The sequence below is a fragment of the Nematolebias whitei genome, chromosome 16, assembly GCF_014905685.2.
Source record: "Nematolebias whitei isolate Nwh7 chromosome 16, NemWhi1, whole genome shotgun sequence".
NCBI classification, from domain to species: domain Eukaryota; kingdom Metazoa; phylum Chordata; class Actinopteri; order Cyprinodontiformes; family Rivulidae; genus Nematolebias; species Nematolebias whitei.
Window position 1 is genome coordinate 23549095 of NC_056513.1, and position 27324 is coordinate 23576418.

General features: G+C 39.4%; 1 protein-coding gene across 1 annotated transcript; it reads right to left on the minus strand.

Moving 5' to 3' along the window:
• Positions 1–23099: 23099 nt before the first annotated feature.
• On the minus strand, positions 23100–26357 carry thumpd1 (THUMP domain containing 1). The gene is made up of 5 exons (XM_037689820.1): positions 25907–26357; positions 25184–25358; positions 25006–25091; positions 24601–24763; positions 23100–23752 (listed from the first exon to the last, which is right to left on the minus strand). The coding sequence occupies exons 1-5, from the start codon at positions 26144–26146 to the stop codon at positions 23100–23102; spliced, it is 1317 nt and encodes a 438-aa protein (XP_037545748.1). The 5' UTR covers positions 26147–26357.
• Positions 26358–27324: the final 967 nt, after the last annotated feature.

The window sequence follows — 27324 nt, forward strand, 5'->3', positions numbered from 1 at the left end:
ATATATATATATATATATATATATATATATATATATATATATATATATACTAAAATAAACTATTACTTATTACTTGTATTACTTACTATTCCTACTTCGTGGTTTTTCACTTATCGCTGGGCTTCAGGTTACGGATCCCCCGCGATAAACGAGGGACTACTGTACAGTGTTTGTCCTAGATCAGTTCCCTTGGTGGGGCGCTCGTTGTATTTTATTTTTGTTGATGGGTAGGGGGTGGGGGGGGGACACGAGAAGGAGTTACCTCTGTGTTGCTAGCCCGCATTGTTGCCAGTTTATACCGACTGATGTGGAGCGGTACGTCAGTAGCACAGTAAAATTTTTGGTAGTGCGTTTGTATTGCCCCCCGCGTATACCGACAGTTGTCGGGGGCGGGGGTTGGTAGGCAAGGCACTCGTTTTTGTTGACAGGGCCGTGTGCCCTGCTTGTATAGGGGAAACACTGATATAGATAGACAGACGGGCGGACAGACAGATAGATATTAATGTCTATGTATTGTACCTTTCACATGAATCTGCAGCATTTCTGGAGATTCTGCTTTTTATTGGGGGGGGGGGGGGGGGAGTTCACAAACTTGTGGAGTCAGCGTTAGTCTGCCAGAAGATGTCCAAGAGCTGAGTTAATGTAGACTTTGGACTTGTGAGTCCTGTTTCCCTGTTTCAGTGTGAGGTTTTTGATCTTGAATGTTGCTGAGTCAGTAACCGACCAGACCTAACCCCGTTTCATAAAACAGTTCTACGACATGGCAGTCCTGTGCAGACTAACATTGTGTGTCTATGCTGCCTCTTGTCTAACAATCACCCATGTAGTCGACCATGTCCTGCACATGTATACATTTCCAGAAATGAAACGAACATCGCCAACACAAAAAAGACATAGAGCAGAACTGAGCTGCATTATTGTGGAGCGCAATTCATTCAATGTGTGACGGACTTCTCCCTTGAATTGTTTCTAAAACATTTGGACTTAACTCAGTTTAATGATGCTCTTTGTGGTTAACTATTATTTTTAAACGTAACACAAAGTTGCTGTGCGTCATTGATCCTCCTTCAGTGATACGTCTGTTTATAGACCAGATGCCATCACTTCATTACATTATGACGCAAAGCTGGCATACTTTTTCACATATTGATCATTTTGCCTCTGTTACTACCTTGCTTTGCCACTCAAAGACGCATCGAGGTGGGCTGGCTTCAACCCTCTTTGCCTCCTGAGCCCATTCAGAAATCAGACTGAGGCAGACAGAAAATGTCTATGTTGGGATTTAAGGTATTTTGTTGAAGAGATGATAGATTTTATCATTTTGATTGTGAAAACTTTACAAGTTCACACAACAACGCTATGATCACAATTACTGTTTAGATGAGACTCCAAAATATGTGAAATCATCTGTGATTTTCATGTCCGATCAAGATGGTGCTGGGATTTTTGTGTTTCAATGACTGGAATGTATACAGACACTTAAGTTTTGAGTATAAAAACAGTTACGGGTCCGTTCAGTATTTGTGAAATGTGATAAATGCATCTCAACTGAGCCATAGATAGTCTAGCAGCACATTTACTCGAGGAAGGAAATCTATTGACTGCAGTTGTCTATGATATGCCTGCGCCATTTCACATCAATGCTGGACGTTTCCGAAAACTTCCACTCTGAGACTTGGAGTCAAAGATTTTTGTGTCAGAGAAAACAATCTCCGTTTGTCGTGTACACCATCAGACAAAACTCAGCAAAATGTTCTGGTTTTACTGAAGAGTATTGTGAAAATAGGATGTAAATTTTAAAATCTATGAGAGAAACGTTTAAAAAATACTGAAATATTTCCTTCAGGGAAATGATCCTGTTACGTTTGTGGATGACCTTTGACAGAGCTGCAGAACTCAGTCCACCAGCCGACAAGTTCACGTAGAATAAAACTAGATTTTAAATCAAAAGTTTAATTTATGAAAAGATAATAATTGCCAGATATCTGACCGATGAGCTGTCGGCTTTCAGGAATTGTTCTCCTCTGAGCTATTTTGTCAAATAGCCCTCGTATGGAGTACCTGTAAATGTCATGTATTTAAATTTGTAATTAATTTTTTTTATAGCTGATGCATAGACATTATAATTCAGAGTTGATGCTTCTTTAGCTCTAGTTTTGACTACAAACCAGTTACATTTACAAGTTCTAGCTTATCTTATGTAACGAACAGACATTTTACATCTAGTATGAATGCTATGCTTAACTGTTTAAAAAAGGGAAAAAAAGTTGCAAAGCTGTGTTAACTATATATCTGCATTTCCATGCAGCTGGCTGCAGTGGTTTACAGCTATTTAATGTAAAAGCAAAGAGTTTTGTCTGTAGATGTATCCAAATAAACATGTCATCTGGCAGATTAACCCTGCATGCTTAATCATATTGTCAACCCAGGAAGATTTTAAACTGAATAAAATTCTTGCATATGCACTAATGCAGGGGTTCCCAACCTTGGTCCTTGAGGAACACCATCCTGCATGTTTTAGTTGTTTCCCTGCTCCGACCCACATGATATTAATAAATGGGTGATTAACAGGCTTCTGCAGAACACACAGATGTAATTAAATCACTGAATCACGTGTGTTGGAGAAGGGAAACAACTAAAACATGCAGGATGGTGTTCCTCAAGGACCAGTGTTGGGAACCCCCGCATTGTGCAATTTTTTTAATGAATGCATTAAAAAAAATCCTATAACATGAAACAACTTTTGCACTTTTTCCCCCCTCATATTGGTGGTTAATTTGTCCCTAAAAAAAAAGAAAAAATCTTTGTCGACAGCTACCATCTTGTGTTTGTTTACCTACGGATAGAGTTGAAATGACTGAAAATAGGCCAACACCAGACAATTTTGATGTATTGGTAAGTATTTACGCTCAGATTTGTTGAGTTAATCCTGGAGATGCTTTTTTAGAACAATCAAAATTCAAACGTACTTTAAAAAAATGTATGTATTTTATTTATTTTTCTGAAAAAAAAAAAAAAAAAACATAATTAATGTATAAAATATGTATATCCACAGCCCAACAAGCTTCCACAGTTTTTGGGCAGATTCAACCAGTGCTTTGTTTGCACTGAGTGCAAACCCACATTTCAAGATTGCACATCAGTATGTCTGGAAAATTACTGGAGTAAACATGTTAAAAATATGATATAGTTTGATATTTGATATAGTTCAGGATAAGCTTTTATGTTTCATTTTATTTGCAATAAATGTTTTTACTGTAATCAATCAAATATGTTAATAAATGGATACAATATTAAAATATCAACCGGCCTATTGTACTAAAAGTCAACTCTGGTTGCTTTAAATGTTATTAATAATAATAATTTTATAAGTAAAAAGGAAGATAATTTTGCTTCCATTACTATGAGAGGAATTCTTAAGTGCTATAAATTGAATAAATCCAAGGTAAATAAAAGTGTGTAAACGGTTTTATTTACAGATATAAGCTTTGTCATCACTAACCCTGTCTGGTGGTGAAATTAATAAATTACTGAACGGGTTTTATCGATTATACCAGTTCAATCATTGCAGATTTTTTGATCAAGTGGACTCAACAGCGCCCCCTATGGGTGAAACCGTTTGGCAAGATAATTCATTCCAAACTGACTGGATTCAATCTATTAATTCCAAGTTATTATTACACGAGTTTTGATGAGCGAATCAGGACACAACCAGCTATGTATATATATATATTTTTAATCACAGTTTTTATATATATTGAGACACCATGCAGGCACCACGTCAGTTTGGAAAAGCGAGACAAATAACCTGGAGCAGCACAGGTAATAAGAAGGCGACTCACCTCTCAGACTTTGTGTTCTGTTGGTGATGTCTTCATCTGGATTAGGAGCTGATATCCACGGGCAGAGAGGCTGACTGACTGACAGGACATGGTGGTGCCACCCGAGCATCCTCCTCCCTGTCCCTCTCCTCCGCCTGGCTGTCAGTCATTCTGGAGCGCAGAGCTTCCGCTGCTTTCAGTGCGTGCGTGTGTGCGCGCGCGCGTGTGTGGACGTTGAGGGGTGGGAAATAAAGAACAGAGATGGAGATTTACCAACCCACTTGCAGCTAAACAAATGTCTTATTTATTTATTTGTTTGTATAAAAGCACACCACTCTTAACATCTGAGGTCCAAATATTCCCATTTGTGATTTTGTCAATTAAGCTCAAGTGATTAACGTGACCTTTTTAGCATTCTAAGTCACATTAACACAAAGTAAAATGTAAGGAGAAAAACAAATAGCGATAGTACTTTCATGCCAGAGTTTCAAAATAAGAGCATCTTAAGTGGAGAAATGATCAAGAAATGATCAGGTTTGAAGCCTTTTGTCACTGAAGGAATGTTTTAATTAATTAATTTATTTATTGTAATCTCCAATGGGGGAATTAATTAGAATGACTGTCAGCTACTAATAAGCCAAATGTTAGCTCAATATCTGCAAAACTGACTGAGTCTTAGCGTGTTGGGTAATGTTAAATTATCTGAGGCGTCCATCTTGAACTGGATTGACTATAAACATTAATTAATCAAGTAATTAATTAGTTTCTGAAGGTTTCATTAAATTTCATTCTCATTAGATATTTTGCTAACAGACCAACAGGGTTGACTCCACCAGTTAGTGGTAAAGTTTATTTTTTAACAAAGATGTTCCACAACAACTAGCTGTTAGAGCTTGTGTTGTGTATGACTCTCAGGTACAACCACATCAAATGCAGGCTACATATCTGTTTTTAAAAGTCACTTGGCTGTGGCAGCCATCTTGGACTGGGTTGAGATTTCCACCCAATAATTAATTTCTGAAGTTTTTACAAAAGTGGCCAGTAGGTTATAAAATATTTTGGTAAAAGACAAAGTGTCATCCACCCCGATGATACTGATGACCACTGGTTTATTAACATTATATAGAGCCTGTAGTAGTTATTTATTGCTGGATTATGCAGTTTATATTTGTATATAAATCTGGTTGAGAACATGTGACTTTATCGCATCAAATTACTCCAAAACAATGTCCTATTTATGACAATTATTAACACATAATACATGTTTTTACATGACCTAAAAAAAAAAAGACAATCTCTAAAATGATTTTTAGTAAGTTTGTTCTTAATTTTTACCCCTGTGACATAGATGGCGCCCAGTGCCATTCCTCCTGTCAGGCTGGAGGTCCCACGAGAAGCAAGTCAGGGTCCGGTGGTTCAGAGGAGGTCCAAACACCCATGTTCTTCTCCATCCAATCCATCTGGATTAAATTTGTCTTCATGGCAACTTGGGTCTGAAAAGATTGATACTTATATTTTAGTCAATGTTTTTATTTCTTTTGATGTGACAGAGCAAAAATTTGTATTCTAGGACCATCAAAAAAAAAAAAAAAAAAAATTAATCAAGAAGCCTAATTACTTTTTAAAAATATATTTTTTCAAACAATGACATTTAATCAGTGTGAAATAGTTCAGTACCAGTGGAAGCCATCGCAGAGCTGTGGTGTTTGATTGGCAGACTTTACAGCAAAGCTTGCTATAGCATGAAAATAAATTCATATATGACTTCTTCGGCCTGTATTCTCCACAGGCAGCACTCTGATAAACACCCAGCTCCTGCGCTCACAGCTTCCTGCATCATCAGGCTGGTGCTGTTGTGCCCCCGGAGACAATAAGGAGGGGAGGCAGAGAGACAGCGAGAGAATACTGACGAAGATGAACTTGACCTTTATGATGTCTTGGTGAGGAGGGGTTGGGGGCACGTTGCTACTTATGAATCTGTAATGAATCTGTACCATGTGTGTGTGTGTGTGTGTGTGTGTGTATTATAGAAGTGTGGGCTCTGAGCTGAAGAAAGGTCATCACACAAGGGAGGCAACTAATACACCTGGCCCTCATCCTACATCCATCCATCCACCTCCATCTGTACATAAACTGTACATATATCCATCAGCTGCAATGAAAAGTTTTCACCTCTTGGATATTTGTACCTTTTATTGCAAATATAACTCATCTTGGTCAATATAAATGAGCATTTTGGACTAAAATAAAAACCCTGTTTATTGAGAAAGTGAAAACTGATTTCTATACAGTAAAGCCAACAACGCGAACATTTGTAAATGTAAAATAAGTGACTGCATAAATTAAATAACAATCTAGTTTGAAAAGGCTACCCAGGTGGATTGCAGCTCTTAAAATCTTTACCGCAGATGTAACAGATATTATCTTACAAACCTTTACACTACTATCCATTTTATTTGCACATTTTTAAATGGAATTATGTGGTTGTTTTCACACGCAAATAACAGCAGCTAACCTGGAACAGTTAGAATATTATAATATTTCTGCCGGAATAGACGTATCATATGATATGAAACGGACAACAGTGCAAAAAAAGTTGCAAAACCAAAAAAAGCCTTCTTGTGAACCACTGAAATTTCTGAGATTTGAGTTTGTTTTAAGACAGCAGAAACTGTCTTGGTCCCGCTTGGACGAGCAATGAGCTTATCAGTCTGTTCAGAATGAACATCTACTCTTCTAAAACAAGGCTGTTCACCAACAAGTGGACAATCGTTCGCAACCATTCCACGCATTTTCACTTAAGGATTTATGGACATCAAGGCTGAAATGATTTTACTCCAAAAGTATTGTTAAATACAAACTGGAGATCAGTCAAAAAACAGGGTGCATAGCAAACAGGACTCTGCCAGAGACAACTTTTGCGCATCATTTACTATAAATCTAAAACCTATCCTGACGTTCTTACTGGAGAATATGACAGTACAGTTTACTGCAGCTTCACCGTGAGACACGTTGCCATCTGTCATGCAGCGTATTGTGTCTCACACCTGCCTGTCTTTTCCTCTGGATGCATTAAGCCGTATGTCTATTGTACAACCAGCCTTGCACGTTATACAGGAAAATACATGGATGTGTGACTCTGCCAGAACGCACAACACCAGCACTCAAACTCAACTAGCTAATTATCATTATCTACAACTTCAATATAATGCACAGCTAAGCTTTTATTAGCTGTGCTCTATGATTTAACTAATAAGGTGCTGTGATGGATTTCTGCAGCAGAGGCGACTGTACAACGTGGAAAACGAATGCTCGATGAAGCCGCTTCAATGGACATTCTTCAACTGCTGTCAACAACATGATTAAAATAAGCGCCATTTTTAGTGAAGATGCAAGTGGGTTATTAATTCAGAAACCGAGCCAGCCTCCTCAGACGGGTCTTTTTTGTCAACATGCTGGTCCAGCTCAGGGGTCTCTTTGTTCCAGCTGCCACAGCAGATTTGGGTGTCTGTACGGAGGCCCGTCAGAAACAGGCTTATCTCTTGGGGGCCTCCCAGCACAAAGACTCATTTAGATGCTCACAGCGAATGAAATCTTCATTATGTACCTCTTGAAACTGAAACAGACCTTTTTCTTAACAAACCTAATTGGAGACAAGTATTTTGGTTACAACAAAAGCCTTAAAATATAAGATAAGAATAGTTTTAGTGGGCCTCGTACGTTTGGTATTTATTGAACATGACAGGTTGGTTTAACTCTTTACTATAAATTAAGACTTAAACGTCATCATCAAAGCTGTTTATGAGTTGATGCTTTTTTCTTCTACTTCTATTTAGTTTACCCAAGTGTTTGTCCGTATTAGCTTTTTTCCAATAGTCTGAGCAAGTTGCACAACCGGAGACAAAATGTGAACGTAGGCGTTGATATGATCAAGATATTCATCCATCCATCTAATTATCATTTATCCACCCATCTATCCATCCATCTGCTGGTCTCTCCTAGTCATGCCTCTAGTAAGAGTGTCAGTGTATCTGCCATGGCGTCCTGCTGATGTGTATTGTGACGGCGTTGAATACTCCAGCTACCAATATGGCCTGCACCAATACTGGATTAGCCACAGTGGATTAGCTGGCTGCCCTCCTGCTGCTTATTCAAATATTGTTTCACGTATTGTCATCATTGGGGCAGAGCTCTGGCCCAAGAGGCTGCAAGCTACAGAATATTCTCAAAGAGAACCAGAAAAAAAAAATCTTTGCTTCCATTTTCCCACAAAAGCGACTTCGTTCATCTTTTAGCAAATGAGGGGTAATGAGGATGCGGTGGAATCGTCTGAGGGTTCGAAGAGCATCTTTAGCCTTGGACTGCGTTTAAAAAAAAAAAAAACGACGGTGGAAAGATGATGGTGAGCGAAACCCAAGCAAGGCCAAAAACAGGCATGAAAGCATGCCTTGATCTTTGATACATGGTGTTATTCTTTTTTCTCCTCTCTCCCTTTTCTTCCTTTCACCCTCACACATACACTTGGGAGTCAAGGCAATTGATGTGCTGCCTTTGATGGCAAAGAGAGGCCTATATTAACAGCCAAAAGACCATGATGAAAGGGCTGAGCAAAAGAAGGAAAAATGGGTATAAAATGTGATATCAAAAAAGGACGGCAACTCATGGTAAATACATGGGATGGAGCGAGAGTAACCAGACATCGGGGTGCTGAGGGTTGAAGGTTTGACGGCGACGGAGAAAAGACGGAGGGCTTACCGTGCTAGCCCGGCGGCAGTGATGGCTGAGGTTGGCGTAGTGGTTCCAATGTGTTATATTATCGGCCATCCCGTTGGAACAAATAAAGAGAACACACTTGCTGCATGAATTTGGTCCTTCCTGGTGATTCGGACGTCTGGATGCCAGTGGACGTCCCATGGCAAAAGCAGTCGCCATCTTTGTCCTGTTGTTGTCTTGGATATCCTTTCTTGCGTCCTCATCCCTCCCTCTCTTCTTTGATCATACCTCCCTCCTCTGCCGTATGACATCATCACGCTGTGGTATCGACAAACATCAAAGAACCTCAGATGCTTGCCACCAGCGCTATGTGTCTGTCGGTCGGTGCATTTGAAAGAGGTGTACACATGGGGCAAAAAAAAAAAAGGTCCTGTATCCCCCTCCACTACTCAACATCCACTCTCCTTTTTTTTTTTTTTTTATAGAGGGATGGTTTATTAGGCCGATACAAAACTATACGCACACACCCACACCGCCCAACTCAGACGGGTGTATCCCTAGGCCCCCTGCTGTGCTGGCAGTGTTTGATGATGTGTTTGAACAGCTTTATTCATTCCCAAATCTAAGTCTCTTTCTTTCAAACTGATTTCATCCTTCTTTCTTCATCTTTCCAAGCTGTTGCCAAAAGCAAACGTGTGTTTTTGGTTTACTCTGTGGCAATAAAACAATGCACTCCTTGCACTGCCACGCCGCCTTAGTCCCACTTTTGACTCTCATCCCCTGCTTTCACTTGCCTCTTACAGCTGGTCGCTACCATTTCCAATCCTGTTAAAGCTGTGTGTCCTCCTAAGGAAGCCCTTCTGTCTTTCTGACATCTGCCTGAAAACTACATATACACGTTCCACTGCCACACTATCCAACCCAATAAGATCTTCCTCCAAAACACAGGTAATTATAACAGAATGAGTATCCTTTGTCAGATGTACTATACGTCATAAATCTCTACACGTAGAGTACAGGACTTTCAGAATTGTACTGATTTAGGAAATGCTTACTAACACCTGAAAAATGGAATGGAAAAGAAGAGCACATGTTTTAAATTAGACCTCATATTAATCTTGTGCATTCTTTTCTTGTGTGTCCATTAAAAACCTCATGTATCACCAAGTTCCAACCGTGTTGTTGTCTCGGATGTGTTGCTTGGCTAATTATCTTGTATCTATTATGCTACTTTACATGTTCACGGACTCACAAAAATACATTTTGAATTAGTGGAGGAGTTTAATCTTAGGGAGTGAGTTCGTGATAGAGTAATTAGTGCCAGAATACAATCGTTCACCCAAAACACTCATTACCACATCCCAAATGTGATATTTCCAGTCTTGTTTTAGTTTTACATTTTACTTTTCAAGATGTGAAAATATGGCAAGTGTGTTTCATAGTCTTCATTAGGATTTTACCTCAACTATGCATTAGCTTGATTTATTTATAGAGAATAAAATTCTGATTAGCATGCATGTCAGGTAACTAAACTATAAAAATGTAAATTTGTTATGACAGTTAAACTTATTTAACTGAAGCTTACAGTTAGCTGCCTTTCAGCTGAGAAGTTCTTAGTTTTAGCTAAACATCCTTGATTTCTTTATCATACAACTCCATGCGGCGGCATGGTGGTAGAGCTGCCGCCTCTCAGCAAGAAGGTCACCGGTTCAAATCCCAGCCAAGGGGCATTCTGGGTGGAGTTTGCATGTTCTCTCTGTGCATGCATAGTTTTTTTCCGAGTGCTCCGGTTTCCTCCCACAGACCAAAAACATGCATGTTAGGCTGATTGGTAACTCTAAATTGTCCCTAGGTGTGAGTGAGAGAGTGAATGGTTGTTTGTCCTTATGATGGACTGGAGACATGTCCAGGGTGTCCCCCACCTCTTGTACAGTCACTGCAGGACATGAGCACCTATGGTGACCCTAAGGTGTAAATGAACAACATTTGAAAAAATGGAATTACAGTTGAAAAAACGGAATTACATTAAGCCAAACAGAACGTTATTGCAGTTTTATACTGTTAATAAAGTTAAAAAAAAAAAAAACTTCCTGTTTGGCTTAATATAATTCCGCTTTTTCAAATGTCATTCCATTTTTTCTAATGTGATTCTGTTTTTTCAAATGTAATTTTGTTTTTTCTAATGTGATTCCAGCCACTTCCGCTTGGACCACTTCCGCTTTGGCTTAATGTAATTCAGTTTTTCCAAATGTTGTTGTGATTTTGTTATTTTTGTTGTGTTTTTTTCAAATGTTCATTTACACCTTAGGGCCACCGTAAGCACCAGTGACCCCCGTGACTCGAAAAGGAAGAGTGCCCTGCAATATGCCTTCTTCAAAAGAATGCCACTTTCCTATATGTTACATATATTTTTGTCATTTGCCATTCTTGTAAATGTACACAGATGGTAGCTCAGTACATTTGAAAAAGCAAAATTAGCACATACAACATTGGTCTTACCTCAGTTTGAATTAAATTAATTTTGTTGTTTTGTGTTGAAATGTGGTACACAAACGTGTTCACAGTTATAAAATGCATAAGCATGACCATTTTTACTGGTTTTAGAACCACTAATAATTATCTTGTGTTAGCTTTTAGCTATAAACTGCAGTGTCAGCAAAACTAAATCCTTGCAGTCATGTATTATGAAGCAACACCCTGTTTGACATTAGAATATGTTATAGCAACTTAGCCAACAATTCCCAAAGATCAGTCAAACACTGAGCTCTCTCTGTAAAAAAATAATCACTCAGGGTTTTAAATTGTCTCCGTCACCAATTAGAGGTGAAGAAAGATCCTGTGCTTTTTTGGCCTCAGTCTGTTTTCCTTGTTTTCTTCTCGTTTCTATTCATGTTGTCACTTTGCAATCTGCCGTGCTGACTCTCTGCCCCCACATGGCCTCCCCTGTCTAACAAATTGTCAAGGTTCTTGTTACCATCATGCTTAAATGTGTCTCCTTACAGCAAAAGCTCCTCATTTACACGCAAAACACCCCCACCGAGAAGACTGATGGAGACAGCTGAACATATAGTGAATGGAAGGGAACGAATGCTGCGAAATGTGTTTTTCAGTGATGCTTGTTTCTCTCCCATCAGTTAAACCAGGGGTTCTCAAACTTTTTGCGCTCAAGGACCCCTTACAGGGGAGAAAAAGTTTCAGGGACCCCCTCATAACCCTCATGTTTGTTAAATAATTTTATTTAATTTGTCTCTTTAATGCAATGGAAATATTTGTGTAACATAAATACTTGTCCAGTTCTTTAATAGTGTTAATATAATTTTTATACTTTTAAACATGGAATATTTTTCCTTTTTTGGGGGCTTCCTCCCACATTTTTGAATAAAGTAAATGTAATTTCCTGCGTTTTGGTGGGGAGTGGTGGCGCAGAGGCTAGAGAAGGTGGGCCTGTGATCCAAAGATGGCCAGATCAAATCCCGTTACTGACAACATCAAAATGTGGGTGGGATAGATGAAGCACCCACACCTGCCTCCACCCTCATTTGCCTCACTCTAAGCCCTTGAGCAAGGCCCTGAACCCCCACTATCTGCTCCCCTGGGCGCCCTAAATGGATATGCATTTTATTATTTTTTTTTTTTTTCAAATATTTATTTACATTTTTGGGGACACCCCCCACCACCACCCCCCACCACCACCAAGCACCAGCTCATGGACCCCTGGGGGTCCGGGGACCCTAGTTTGAGAACCACTGAGTTAAAAAACAAACATTTCTATTAAAATCAAGCTTGCTGTTTTTTTTAACCTTCAAATCGCATAAACAGTCATTTACATTCAAAAAGCAACTCCATCGCAGGTATTAAGAGAAGTAATTTCACTGCATTATTTGCTCTTTAAAAAAAAAAATCCCTCTTACTTTTTTTTTAAAACACAAATTACTTTCCATAATCCCAATCAACTAAATTCGTCTGCTGATTGCTTGCCTCCCGGGGAAACAAACAGCATAGTTTTGAACCAATATGAGCATTGTTGGCCTACCTGTAGGATTGTGTGTGTGTGTAGGGTGGGGTGGGGGTGGGGGACAGCTAATAGCAGTGAGCTGACAGGCTGTTAAGGGTTGATAAGCATTACTCATTGTCGAGCCAGTTTCTCAGAGCTGGCTGCCAGACGTGCAATAAGACGACATCTACACAAAAGTCCAAAACATGTTATTTTTGGAAACGACAGATAATAACAAATAAATAATCAATTTTTTTATATAACAAAAGACAAGCATCTGGACAGATGTCACACGCCTGAGTGGATGCACAAATGAACACAAACACATTTGTTGCACTTTAGCTTCGCATTAAAACAGGACTCGCAATGCATTTATATAGCAGCACATGTGGGTTTAATTCATGGTCACTTTGGAGGATGTAATTTATTATCTGGCAAATACCACAGTCAGTGTCTTTCAGTCAGTGTTCGGCTACTTGTAAAGACTGAGGAAGTAGCCAAAAAAAAACCCCACAGCTGTAGTTGTTTCTTCATTATCAAGCCTTAATGACTCTAATGCTCGCCACATTCTTTAAATTAGCTTCTTGTGACCGGTGCACTACAATACGATGTGACAATAATTGGAGGATGGATAGTCCACCACAGTATAAACTGAGTTCATAATTAAAATAAAACAACGGGTTACTAACAATGTAATACGCAAAAAGAAGATAATGCATAAGGCAAATAAAACTCTTAAGGAGATTCAGGTCTTTTAAAGTTGGGTCATGTAAAAAAGTGAATGAACAATTAATGTTTTACCTGTTGTACATAGCTTTTTGAACAGACTCATTTTGGAGAAAAATGTTTTTATTCCAACCAGATTGAAAAGCTAATAGCTAGTGGTACCTAACCCTGGTCCCTGAGGAACACCATCCTGCATGTTTTAGTTGTTCCTCTGCTCTAATACAACTGATTTGAATGAAAGGGTGATTAACAGGCTTCTGCCGAACTTAAGGAAGTAATTAAATCACTGATTCAGGTATGTTGGAGCAGAGAAACAACTAAAACATGCAGGATGGTGTTCCTCAAGGACTAGTGTTGGGAACCACTGAAATGCGCAGTCGAGACGAAAGTGGCTCGCTACCATCCTAAAACAACTTCAGTCTTGAAAATATTGATGCGTTTTATGCCACAGCTGTTTTATGAACTTTTAAACCATAATTTTTGCTTTAAAATATTATATTTCTGCAGGTAGTGCCCTGGGCTACACCATAGGTGCTACGGCTAGCTGCTGCTGCCATTATTTTACCTTATATGTTCTATCTATATAAAGTTTTCATTACTGATGTCCCATGTGTAATATTTGCAGGAAGAAAAATCATATTTTGTTCAAGTTATTACCTTCTCCCAGAATACATGTGGATTTTTTCACATTTCAAATGAAAAACAAACATGCATCAAATTAAACTAGGAAACGGTTGAATTATTTTAATAGTACATGGAATTTAAATCTCTTATCAAAACATGAAAACTGTGTAAAATAATTTCTACATGGAAAAAAAAGAGAAACTACAGTTAAATAAGTATAGTGAGGTAGAAATGGTAGTATCATAAAAATGAAGTGGAGAACAAGTGTAAAAACACAACGTGGATGGAGAATAGAACAGAGGAGTGTAATTAAAGGAATCCTGTTTCAAACTGAAAATATGCTGCTGAATTATAACAGGAATTTAAGTGCAAACATTCATAAATTGCTTACTGCACTAAAAACAGTATGTTTGTCTCCTTGAATCCCTGAAAATGTACAAAGTACGTTTCGAATTATAATTTGATTCAATGGTTGATTGACAGGTTAAACATGAATTAAACTTCAAAACTAGGTATCTGTATAATTCTGTTAAATATTTTTGTGCTGAAAAGTATTTTGGTATTGTGGTTTATGAATTTGTTGATTCATGTTTTAATTTCATTTTACGTCATATGGTTAAATTAAAGTAATATTTATTGTAAACACAAAAAACTTACAATTTTCATCAATAAGATTGAAAAGAAGCTTTGAACCATTTAAACCCTGTCAATATTTTCTGTCCATAAACAATCAGTGAAATAAAACAAATATTTTTGGATAAATGTTGACTTCTTTTTCTTTACAGATATTTAAGCTGTAAGTCAAAATACAACATTTAGGTTTTAAGATCAGGTTTTCAAGGGTTTTATAATTTTTTAAAAATTATTATTAAATATGTATCATTTACAAGAGAAGTTACAAAATTCATGTTACGTGTTCAGTTACAGTCCAAACCCTCCTTCCTGTAAGAAACCCAATAAAAGAAAAACAAGCGGTCTCGTACAAAAATATATCTGCTGTGTTCATTTCATAGAATTATATATCAAAATTTAAAAAAAGAAGTAAAAAACACCTTATATCTGTATTCTGTTTACGATGACATCCCAGATTTTTACAAACACTTCTGGTTTGTCTTTGAAACAATACATAATGTTTTCAGATGGACAATATGATAACTCATTCCACCGGTGCTGCTGTGTTGGGGATTCTGTTTTATTACTTAACATCAGAATACTTTTTATATACTGTATTTTTCAGACTATAAGGCGCATCAGATTATGAGGTGCATTAAGTGAAACAAAACAGACAAGTCAAACTTTATTCAACTCATTCACAATAACTCAACATTGTTCAATTGTACCACATTCAATTCAGTATATTTATATAGCACCAAATCACAACAAAGTTGTTTCAGGGCACTTTACAGAAACATTCACAAACATAAAAGCCAATTAGTAAAGTTCTCTATCTAAGGAATCCAGCAGACAAGTTGAATCTTGGCTTCGATGCAGTCTCCCATCCTGAGCAAGCACAGTGGCAACAGTGGAAAGGAAAAACTCCCTTTTAAAAGTTAGTCATGGAGTTCCTCAGGGCTCAGTGCTTGGGCCAATACTCTTTACTTTATATATGCTTCCATTAGGTCAAATTATTAAACAGCATGGGCTAAAATTTCCTTGTTATGCTGATGACACACAATTATATTTGTCCATTAAACACAATGAATCCAATCAGCTACTTAGACTACAAGCATGTCTTAAAGACATAAAAACCTGGATGACCCTTAATTTTCTCCTTTTGAACACAGATAAGACAGGTTTTGGTTTTTGAACCTGAGCACCATAGGAATTAATTTTTCTCCCTCCTTAAATGGCATTAATCTGGCCTCCATCTCTAATGTAAAAAACTCTTGGTGTTATTTTTTTTTCTTTTTTTTTTGTTTTAGCTTAGTTTAAAGAAAGATTCAAAGTGATGTGTTTAACTAAACTTATCTCCATCAATCAACAATTTTTTTTTTTTTTTTTAAAGAGAGAAGAAAGAAGAATAATTAAATAATAAAAGAGAAATAGATAAAACGAGAGACCACCACGACAAAACAACATGCACAGCACAATGCCACCCACAATATCACCATGAAACATTCGACATTGCACAAGGAATCATCTAGCTTCCACCACTACCCAACCTAGCGTGCACCTGTCACAGCACCTGAATCCAAACACCCGCGCAAGCACGCCTGCCACCACCAGATTTCTCCAAAAGAATGCCCAATAGTGGACGCGGGGGCCCACAGACCCGTCCCCCAGGACACAATGGCAACATAGGGAGGACCGGAGCCACAGACACACAGCGGCCCACAGGCCCGGAGCCCCAGGAGTCTCCCAACAGGGAGAACCGCACCCCCCCAGAGAGGAGCAGAGGAAAGAACCGGGTGACCCCAGCCACCACAATGCAGAGCCTCCAGGAAGCTGCAGCGACGAGCCCACAGGTCCGGCCGGCGACCCATGCCCCCCCCAAGTAGATCCGGCCATGGACACCGAGCCCCAAGCCCCGAGGCCATACCACCTCCCGGCAGAGCCCCGACAGAGCCAGGGCACCCAGGCCCCGCCAGGCAGCAACCAGGGCAGACCGACGTGCACCCCACCACCCAGCCCAGACACCGAGAGCCACCAATGCACCGGCGGCAAGGGGGTCCCCCGCCAAAGGGGGGCACGACCGGGGGGAGTGGGCCCCACACCAAATGTGGGGCCCAAATTGATCCAAGAGAGGGGTACCACCAAAAATCCAACCTGGTGTTATTTTTGATCAGGACAAGTCTTTTATCCCCCACATTAAAAACGTTACTAGAACTGCCTTCTTCCACCTGCGTAATATCACTAAAATTAGAAACATCTTATCTAAAAATGATGCAGAAAAACTGGTCCATGCAATTGTCTCGTCTAGACTGGACTATTGCAATGGTTTATTATCTGGATGTCCAAATACTTCTTTAAAACATCTTCAGTTGATCCAAAATGCTGCTGCCAGAGTCTTAACTATAGGATTTAGCAAAAAGGAAAGCCTTAAGCCTAGTTTTAAAACTGGATAATGTGTCAGCCTCACGGACAGAGATTGGAAGTTGGTTCCACAAGAGAGGAGCCTGATAACTGAAGGATTTGACCCCCATTCTGTTTTTGTAAATTCTAGGAACCACAAGTAAACCTGCAGCCTGAGAGCGAAGTGCTCTGTTAGGATAATATGGAACAATAAGATTTGTAATATAAGATGGAGCTAGGTTGTTGAGAGCTTTGTAGGTTAGAAGTAAGATTTTGAATTCTATTCTGGATTTGACAGGGAGCCAATGAGAGAAACTAAAACTGGAGAGATAAGATCTCTCCTACTAACTTTGGTGTATGAAGAAGATTTATTATTTAAATTTACAAACTGGAATCTATCAGATAGATATGATTTAAACCATTTTAGAGCTGTTCCTCTAATTCCAACATCATATTCAAGGCTCTGTAGTAAAATATTGTGATACCACATGAAATTGGTTCAAGGTCAGTAGGCACAGCCAGAATTAATAAATAAGGCACACTGGATTATAAAGCTCACTGTCAATTTGTGAGATAATTAAAGGGCTTTAAGTGCGCCTTATAGTCCAAAAAATACAGTATTTATTTATTTGTTGCTGCTGTCATTGCAAAAGGAGTTAGCTTCTGCTGATAATGGTTTAGATAATATAATATATCTGTGTCCCCCCAGCAAAGCAACACTTGGGTCACTCATAATTTGTTTCTGGAATAATTTACCCAGTTGTATGAATATTGAGTCCCGATTCTTCTGTAGGAGCTGTGGTCTTGTCCCTGGTGTCGTGTTTATGTCTGTATTCCCCCTGATTCTCTGTTTCTCTTTTTAGGGCTTGTGTTTCTCTAGTATCTAGCCACATTTTGTGTTGTGTTCTTGTCTTGCATCCTCTGTCTCCATCTCTGGCATCTGTGATTACTCACAGGTGTCATCACTTGGTCTAATTGTTGTTTCCTGTATATAAGTCTGTGTCTTTGTGTTAGTCCTTGTTGTGGCATTGTCTTATGTCCACTGGTGATGATCTGTCAGTTATGCAAGTACCTCCTGATTATCCATGTTTATTTTGCTGCCCTGACAGCTCTTTTGCTTAGTTAATAAATTCTTCATTTTACATTATTCTGAGTCCTTGCCTGCTTGCCTGCACCACTGGGTTCACCAGCCTTTTTGTGACAACTTCTTCAGGTTATTACAGTCTCAGAGCATATGATGTAAATCTGCTCCTTCTTCATTACATCTGCAGCATCTAGGAGACTGGGTTGGGTAAAGCTGATGGAGTTTTCTAGGATAATAAATATGGTGTAAGATTTAGTTGAATAAATCTGTGTTTGTAAGAATGGTTTGTGAATCTGTGAGGATTTTTCCCCCATCTCTGTATAAATTTTGCCTAAATCTTTGCCCTATTTTTCCACATTAGTTTGTTGTTCAAATCTGCAATGTTTATCAGTAAATACATTTTTGACGCATTTTATTTTTATTTTTTTTTAGGGGAAATCATCTTTCAATTTCTCTTTCTAACTGGTTTTCACATATTTTTGGTCTAAAAGCAATCATTGAAATAAAGAAAAAATAAATATTTTTTTAATAAATGTGTTATTTTTCTTTACAGATATAAAGCTATAAGTCAAAATACAAAGTTTAGGTTTTAAGATCACATTCTGAAATTAATTTATGGACATAGAAGTAGGTTAAAAAAATACACCTGAACAAGCTCTGAAACTCTAAAATCATCTGCAGCATGCTCATTCTGTACTGAGACAGAACGCTGCAGTCATGAGAGGTTTGGTTGAAATGAAACAAATGAGACCCAGGAGAGCACAACTTAGCTGCTCATAAAGGTCAGATATGGAATCACACCAATGGATGCTAATCCTGACCCCCCCAGGACGCTGTGCACATGCGCCTGTGGATGCCATTGTTTCACACGACCTGTGACATTTAAACCTGAACGAGAGTCCAATCCTGTGTAGCACAGCAGTATGTGTGTGTGTCACACACCTTTGAATGGAGCGCCCATGGAGGTTTAATTAGAAATAGCCTTGAGGGCAATTAAAACATCTGATGCTGCTTTCCATGTTGGCATTTTGAATTTAAATATTCCCTTTTTATATCATGCACCTGCAGAACATTTAAACAGTTTAAAATGCTCTGAATACTTTAATTACCCACAGAAGCATTTTTCAACAAATGCATTCATTAACAATAAAAACACTCTTGCTCATGCAGGAAAGTCATATTTGAATGTTCATTATTTGCATCTGGAACATGAGAATTGTAGCTGGCATATAATTATAAGGGGACGCTGTATGTTGGTCATTACGCAGGCCAGTTACCGTTTAATTGGTATTTTCCTAATAATCCACACTGACAAGCTGAAACCCCGTCCATTGGGTTAGAGCTACAGGCCTGTCAGCAGCTCGCTGAGCCACCTGAGAGCAGGAGACGACGCAATTTGTGAGCACGACAATAACGACTGGTGGGTCACACCAACAGCTCAGCCCGTGTAATGAGCAGAAAGAGACAAAAACAAATTAGTGAATGTGTGAGACAGACTGAAAACAAGAATTGGAGGTCCTTATTATAATTATTTACAGCCATTGCAGTATGTGCACACTATATCTGGATTAGAGGTATTTCTCAGTTTGTTTTCAATGAGGATCTATAAATCTACAAACAGCCAACGTTCCAGAGTAAAACGGTATCATCCCAACGTTTGATGATCTGTGGAGGACGGCTCTACATATTCAGAAATAATAAACTTAAATTTTTACTTTCGGCTGCAACCTTCTTCAGGTGTCGTCACAGCCAACTAACTCGCATGAAGACTTTGCAGTTGTTTTATGCCAGATGCCCTTTGACACAACCACAGCTCTCTGTGTGGAGCAGGGAGGAAGGGGCTGATGGTGGGGGTTGGGGGGGCCTTGCTTGGAGATCCGGGGGTGGGGCAGGTGCAGGGTGGACTTGTTTTGATCAGTTGGTCCCTCAACACAATTGATAACATTTCTTCGAAGAGAAAACAGGCTTTAGGCCAGCCAATCTGCCCTGTTGGCACGCACGCAGCTGGATATCTCATCGACTTTGAAGACTTGATGACGAGTCTATCTCTGCTGTCATCTGTGGATTTTAAGGATGCATTTATAACTGGATTTATGATAACTGGTTTCTGTTTTTTTTGGATTCAGCTGGTTCCTGGTCTATCAACAAACAAGGAAGTCGTCGGCAACAAATCTGGACCTGGTCAGGCTGCCTGCTTTATATGATGGCTTGGTTTGTGCCTCGAGTACCCAGACTCTTGGCAGAATGCATCAGATCTCGGGGATTATTCTCAAGCACGTTCCATTGGTATGGTTGTTTAATTTGGATGTTTCGAATCTGAGTGGACTGACACAGACTCAAGGTAGATGTCATTAAAGTTCTGCCTGTCCCCAAAACAATCGTGTTAATCTGAATTTGGCTCCCTGACTGGCCTTGACAGGCCATCTTATCTCAACCCGCCTGGAGGTTTTGTAAACCTGATGCTCCAACCCCCTCCCTTCTCACCTACTGAGGAATTTCCATGGACTTTTAAGAGGAGCCCAGCTGAATAAACATTATGTCATCATTTCAGGACTCTGCATTCGTCTCCGGTCGTCCTCGACACCCCCCCCCCCCCCCCCGAGTGTGCACGGATCTCCCCAGAGAGAACTTTATGAACTGAGTGATTTGATCTGAACTCTACAGTGGCTCTGTGTGTTGTCTCTGGCTGCTTACCACCCTTACGTCCACCCCCGCGTAATGTCGGTATCATTATGTGCCAGTGTGCAAGATTTTTTTTTTCATTATCACACTTTTGACCTTCAAACAGAGGTCAAAAGCGTGTTAGGAATTTTTTTTTGTCTCCAAACCCTGTGTCATTTTCACCACTTTTTATTGTCTGTCTAAGCAGGTCTCACTTGTAAATGAGTCTTCAAGGCTCAACGTGACTTATCTGTTTAAATAAAGGTTGAATGAATGAATATTTTGATTTGTCGGTCTGGGGAGTTGAACCAGCGACTTTCCGATCATGGGCTCAACTTCCCTAGCCTCTGCGCCACCACTCCCCCTATTCAGAAATACTAAAATAAATACGAGTGATTAGTCTTTATTAAACTTTATTCTAAAGAGAAGACAGACGTACGACCTTTTGCAAACTCATTAACAAACCAAACGCATACCGTATTTTTCAGACTATAAGGAGCGATATCAATGAACGGGTCTGTTTTCATACACAAGGCGCACCGGATTATAAGGCGCATTAAGCGAAACAAAACAGTCAGAAAAGTCAAACTTTATTCAACTCACCCACAATAACTCTCAACATTGTTCAGTTGTACCACATAAAATCAGTTTGAGGTCAGTAAGCGCAACCAGAATTAATACATAAGGTGCACTGTCGACTATTGAGAAAATTGAAGGATTTTAAGTGCGTCTTATAGTCCAAAAAATAAGCTAAAAGAAATCTGCTTTGAGTCATTCATTCTGGTCACCAAGTATAATATCTATTTTTTGTTCTTTATTTATTCCTTTACTGTCAAGAGTTGCCGCATGAGTAAATTATGCACGAAATTTCAATTTAAAGGTGTTGCACCATAGAACCTCTTCAGTTACATGAACTCTATCGGTTCTGATGTGGATTTAAAGCCATTATCTTTACCCACTTCTCTTTTTTGAGGGTAGCTGGTGCTCATATCCAGCCATCACTGTACGGGGTACACTCTGGGCGGGTCACCAGTCCATCACAGGGACACAGAGACAACCATTCACTCTCTCACTCACACTTAGGTACTATTTAATCAGCCTAACGTGCATGTTTTTGGTCTGTGGGAGTAAATTGTAGTACCAGCCGAGAGCCCACACATGCACAGGGGGAGCATGCGGGCTCCGCTTGGGGGGCTGGCCGGGATTTGGCCCAGTGCAACCTACTCGCTGAGAGGTGGCAGCTCTGCCAGCTGTTCCACCGTGCAGCCCCAATTAGATACAGAATGGTAAAATTATGTAAAGGGTGTTAAATTCCAAATGTAGATAAATATATATATATATTTCTGTGCATCACACATCGTGGTTATCGACAGACGAAAAGATAAAAAGGAACATTCAGATTCTGAGATCAGATGTTGATCCATGAAACAAGGTACTTGCAGTATATTGAAAGTTTTACTGAACTGGAACTTTAAAGCCACCTTGTGGGATAAATTATAATTACTATTAGGACTTGTTTCCCGGTTTCTCCTTTAAATTGTAATTTGTAGTGAAGAAAAATGTGGCTTTTATTTTTTTAGAAAACACACAAAAAATAAATCACTGCTGTAATATTTGTTTCACTCTTTAGTGGTGGTGAAAGTTAAATTTCTTGAATGCACTTGTCACGTCATGGACAAAAATCTCTTTATAAGACATTATTATAGCGACATTCACAATTTAAGTGATTGTAAAATTTTATTTTACCTTTAGCTTCTACTTGAGTTCCTGAATATTGGCAAGAATAAAGTCGACTTTGGGCACTAAATTCCAAAAAAGCCATCCCTTTAAATTTGGAAAAACAAAAACGTGAAACAGATGCTTATAAACAGATTTATATTGAAATGTTGCTATTTTCAGTTAAAACACAGCTAAAACAAGCAACAAATTAAATAAAATGAATAAAAAAAAATCAGTCAAACACCAAAAGCTTTAATTCATGAATCAGTTCAGGAAACAACAGCTACAAAAACAAAGAAGCTAAATAAGATGAAACCTCTTACAGGAACGTCTGGATTTCTATTTCTACGACCTACACGGCAGATTGCTCCCTTATATCTAATAAGTTGATCAGGTTTTTGTGTAAAAACGTCAAAACTTGAATGAAACTGAAATTAAAGTTCACATTGAACATGAAACGGGCGACAGGCTGGTTCATGTTTCATGATGCAGAAATAAAAAACAAACTGCTGCTTCTGTAAAGGACAGCATGGAGACATTACAAGGAATTACTCTCTATGATTTTTATGTTTATAAAAAATTACATTAGGAACTTTTTGACCAATAATATTAGCCAATTTTGTATGCACATTATGACCATAAAGAAACTCAATGGACTGATCTCTTCAAATATTTACTCTTATTCCACACAGCCTTCCTCTTCTTTAACCTCTTCATCTTCACCTTGATGGCCTCACCTTCACCCTCATTGCCCTCCATCTCCCCCCTCATTAACCTCCTCCTTGACTTGTACATCATCTCCCCCCTCATTCACCTCCTCGACTTTTACATCATCTCCCCCCTCATTAACCTCGTTGTCTTGTGCGTCATCTCCCCCCTCATTCACCTCCTCCTCGACTTGTACATCATCTCCCCCCTCATTAACCTCATTGTCTTGTGTGTCATCTCCCCCCTCATTAACCTCATTGTCTCGTTTATGATCTCCCCCCTCATTCACCTCCTCCTTGACTTGTACATCATCTCCCCCCTCATTAACCTCATTGTCTTGTTTATGATCTCCCCCCTCATTCACCTCCTCCTCGCCTTGTGCATCATCTCCCCCATCACCTTCCTTCTTGTCATGCGACTCCTCTTTGCCCTCACTCTCTTCCATGTCGCCCTCTTCTTTGTCCCCCTCCTCTCCACTGTGCTTTTCCTTCACCTCTGCGTCCGTTTTCGTTGTGGCCGCATCGGTGTCGGGCGAATCTTTTACGATTTCGTAAACGTTGTACTTTTTGAACAGTTTATAGTCTTTTACCACGCTGACGCAACACACATTCTTGATGATCTCCACAACCACTGCGTAGTCAGGGTTCATCAGATTCGCCCTGTTTTTAGGGTTCAGCCTCGCCAAAATACCTAAATGTGTGGGGGAAAAAAAAAAAATCAAAGACAAGTCGGTTTTTCTTCAGTACGTGAGAAATAATCGGAAAATTCACTAGGCCTGTCACGATAACAAATTTTGCTGGGCGATAAATTGTCTCAGAAATTATTGCGATAAGCGATAATATTGTTTGAAATTTGACAATAATTAGTAATTATTGTCAAATTTAAGAAGAAATGTAAATTTTTGAGCCTAGTACCTGTTTTGATCACTGGATGGCAGTACAAGACTGTTTGAACCGAAGGATGGATAGCGAGGGAGCGAGCAGCTTGTCTCTTTAAGGAAAAATGGGAGGGAGGGCCCTTGACTTGACATGGGCTGTCTCTCTACGGTTCTCAAACAGGCGGACGCTCGGTGTGGTTTGAGCTCTTTAGCATAGCATTTGTCACAGAAAGCTTTTAATAAATTTTTTTTTTTTTAAATCAGTAAACAAGTTCTCAGCTTCTTTTTGCAGAGAAAAGCAACTTTTTACACGAAGGCACGAGTTTAAACTGTGAATTTTGGATCTTCGACAAGACGGAGATCCAAAGGTCCGAGTCGGCCTGTTAGCTTAGCGCATAGCTTAGCTTCTCAGCTTAGCTGCTTTTAACGACCTAAAAACGCGATTTTGGACGGTTAAAATGGATGTAAAAAAGAAAGGGAGGGGTCAGTGAAGAGCACCGGAGTTGAGCTTTTTGTCATCCAGTGTCTTCAGTAGAACGTGAGACACGAAGAAACGATAAAGCCGATAAATGACAAGGAGGTCGACAATTTTCAATGTGGTTAATTGATTTATTGTTTATCGCGACAGGCCTACTAATACCGAAAAGGAATCCTGTAAAACCTGCAACGTTTTTGATGATTTCTTCTCTCCTGTGCTGGTTGTTGTTGCGAGCCTTGTAGGCCACCTTAAATGTTCCATGGTTTGGAGCTTGAAACCAAGGAGCCAGGAACATGGTCAGATATTTCATTATATCTTCGTGATAAGGCCTGCATGTCCCGACGACCTGTGGGAGAAAAAAAGATCATTTACTGCAGATGACAACATAAAAACAAGCGTTTTTATTACCAAGTCACAACACCAGAGTCAACATGTTATGCCACTTTAAGGGGTGCAAAATTTATTTCAGATGTCCGACTAACAGACTGATTCAGCACCACTTGACTTACTGCAGTTAACACTCTTTCAAAACTATAAACTTAGAACAAACCACATGTAGTTACATTGTAATAAATTTTATCTTCTTACTGGCAACATGCGAAGGACCAAACGTGACTTTTTCTGCTTGGTGGCATGGAGGTCACTCATAATGTAATGAATCAATTTGTCAGGCTCTAGGAGAGGAAGAAGAAAACACTTATCACATAAATAATAACACATAATACTCATATTGTTGCCACCCTCCCCCAAACACACACAACTGAACCTATATTTCGAGTTCTGATGAAGATGACATTGAAAGCTCCGCTCTCGAGGACCTGGAAGCGCCTCTCCTCATCGGTTCTCTGCGCTCTCAGTTGCGCAACTTCCTTCTTCAAGGCAACATCCACATCTTCCTCCTCGGCCTCGTTTTGTCCGCTGGATCCAAACTGATCTGGAAGCTGTCATGTAACGTTGGTAAGGGGATTAAAAGCACAATGATGCACAACTTTCAAAACACTAACCCTATAATTTAAAATTCTGTATAAAAACTCAACGAAGGCTAAAAGGAATTGTTCTTAAACCTTTACTATAATCTGCTTAAATATTCTGAAAGTGAAACACACACACGCAATAACATCCTGAAATAGATGCAATAAAATATAAACTGAACATAACTTCACAACTAAACACCTGAAATAGATCTGACCAGTGAGAATAAGGACAATATATTTGTATAGCATGCTACTATGAGGCTAAATGGACTAGTATGATGTTTTAAACGTCAACCAGATGACATGATTTAAATATTTTTGTATCCAAAGTAACTTTCAAATGAAACCAGAAGGGTTTTCAGCAGAACAGCGCCCCCTTCAGGGCTCTTACAGTTGTGACTGATTGGTGCAGCTTCTAGTAGTTCCTTTATCCCATTACACTATCCATTTTCACTTCCAGTTTCAGTTCATCATAACGATATGTGTAAATAAGGTTCACCACTAGCAGGACTTACCACCTCGGGTCCATAGAGCTTGTCTGCGTATTCAATGAGCAGATCCATGGCTTCTATGGTGCACGGTCTCATGTTGTTGTTTCCGCAGGTAACCAGGACCCCCTGCATGCCCACCTCCAGGTCCCGGGAGCGCCTGTACCGCTTGTTGGGTTGACCAGACATATAGCGCTTCTTATTCCGTTTTCTGGATACGTTTTGCATGGCGGGCACGTTTACCATGTTCGGCTCGTCGAACGACATGTCGCCAAGGTCTGCTAGCGAAATCAAGAATTTAAGCTAACTACTTCCTTCTCAGTCCCACTCCTTTGCGTATCTTTGTTACGCTTTATAGCTCTGCAAAATCAGCGTAATTCGGCTTTTCTAACCTTATAAAATAAATAAACTGACGCTATTTACCGTCCGCACACACCACCGGGCTAACGCTGTAAACCTGCGAAGAAGGCCGCTACGGCGACTCAAGAGGGGCAAAAAAAACGTTCCCGGAATCAACACGCGAAGCGCAAAATAAGTCATGGTAAGATTTCAAAATTTAAAAACAATTGTTTTAAGACATTTTATTTTTGCACGGAAAAGGATTAGGGCCACGATATTTTTTCATCACAATTTTGAGATTAAAGTCAGATTTCTAATGTTAAAATCATAACTTCGATTTTAATCTCAGAATTATGAACGAAGATAACAAAGTCCATGCTCAATAATCCAGGTATGCAATCTAACATTTTTTTAGTCCAGGATTGTATACCTGGATTATTGAGCATGGACTTTTGTTGTTTTCAACCAGTTTGACACAACTGTCAACAAGGAAGAGGGCCGCAATGGAGGAGGGGGTGTGTCAAAGAGACCATCTTAGCACCAACATAACTGGTTTGTTCCACTTTGGAGTAAGCTGTTGGTGGAAGAATCAGTTTTGTGTTGTGCGTTTCCTTGACTGATGAAGCCTTCCGGATCCATTTCAGCACACACACACACAAAGAAACTGTCCAGATGACCTGAATGAAAAATGTTGGATATGAACGAAGATCTCTGAAAAAAATGAATAAATAAAAATCCACCGTGGCCCTAATCTTCCGTAATTTTGACCATTAAAGCACTTAAAAAATGTATGCACTGCACTTACAAGTTCTTAATGACAAAGATAAATAACTTTTTTAAACTGTTATCATTCTTGATAATGGGTTAATGTGATGTTTAAAAAAGTGACCTGTGCTGGCAAAATTAGTCATACAATTTTTAAGACAGCAGGCTAAAATTGCAGCAGCAGCACTCATAGTGCTACTTCCGGTGTCAGGTGCCACGCTGCATCTGGCTTCACTGGCACCTGCCGCAAATTTACTGGCAGCTGTCTGGGATTTACTGGCACCAGCTACAAATTTACTGGCAGCTGCCAAAGATTTACTGACAGATGACACAGCTTCTCT

What these genes read in the sequence shown, in the direction of transcription:
- thumpd1 (XM_037689820.1), bottom strand. Translation starts at nt 26,146, where the DNA reads ATGTCGTTCGACGAGCCGAACATGGTAAACGTGCCCGCCATGCAAAAC. An exon ending in AGCTCTATGGACCCGAGGTG is followed by an intron (nt 25,359 to 25,906) that starts GTAAGTCCTGCT and finishes GTTACATGACAG; the next exon opens with CTTCCAGATCAGTTTGGATC. An exon ending in TGGTCCTTCGCATGTTGCCA is followed by an intron (nt 24,764 to 25,005) that starts GTAAGAAGATAA and finishes TTTCTCCCACAG; the next exon opens with GTCGTCGGGACATGCAGGCC.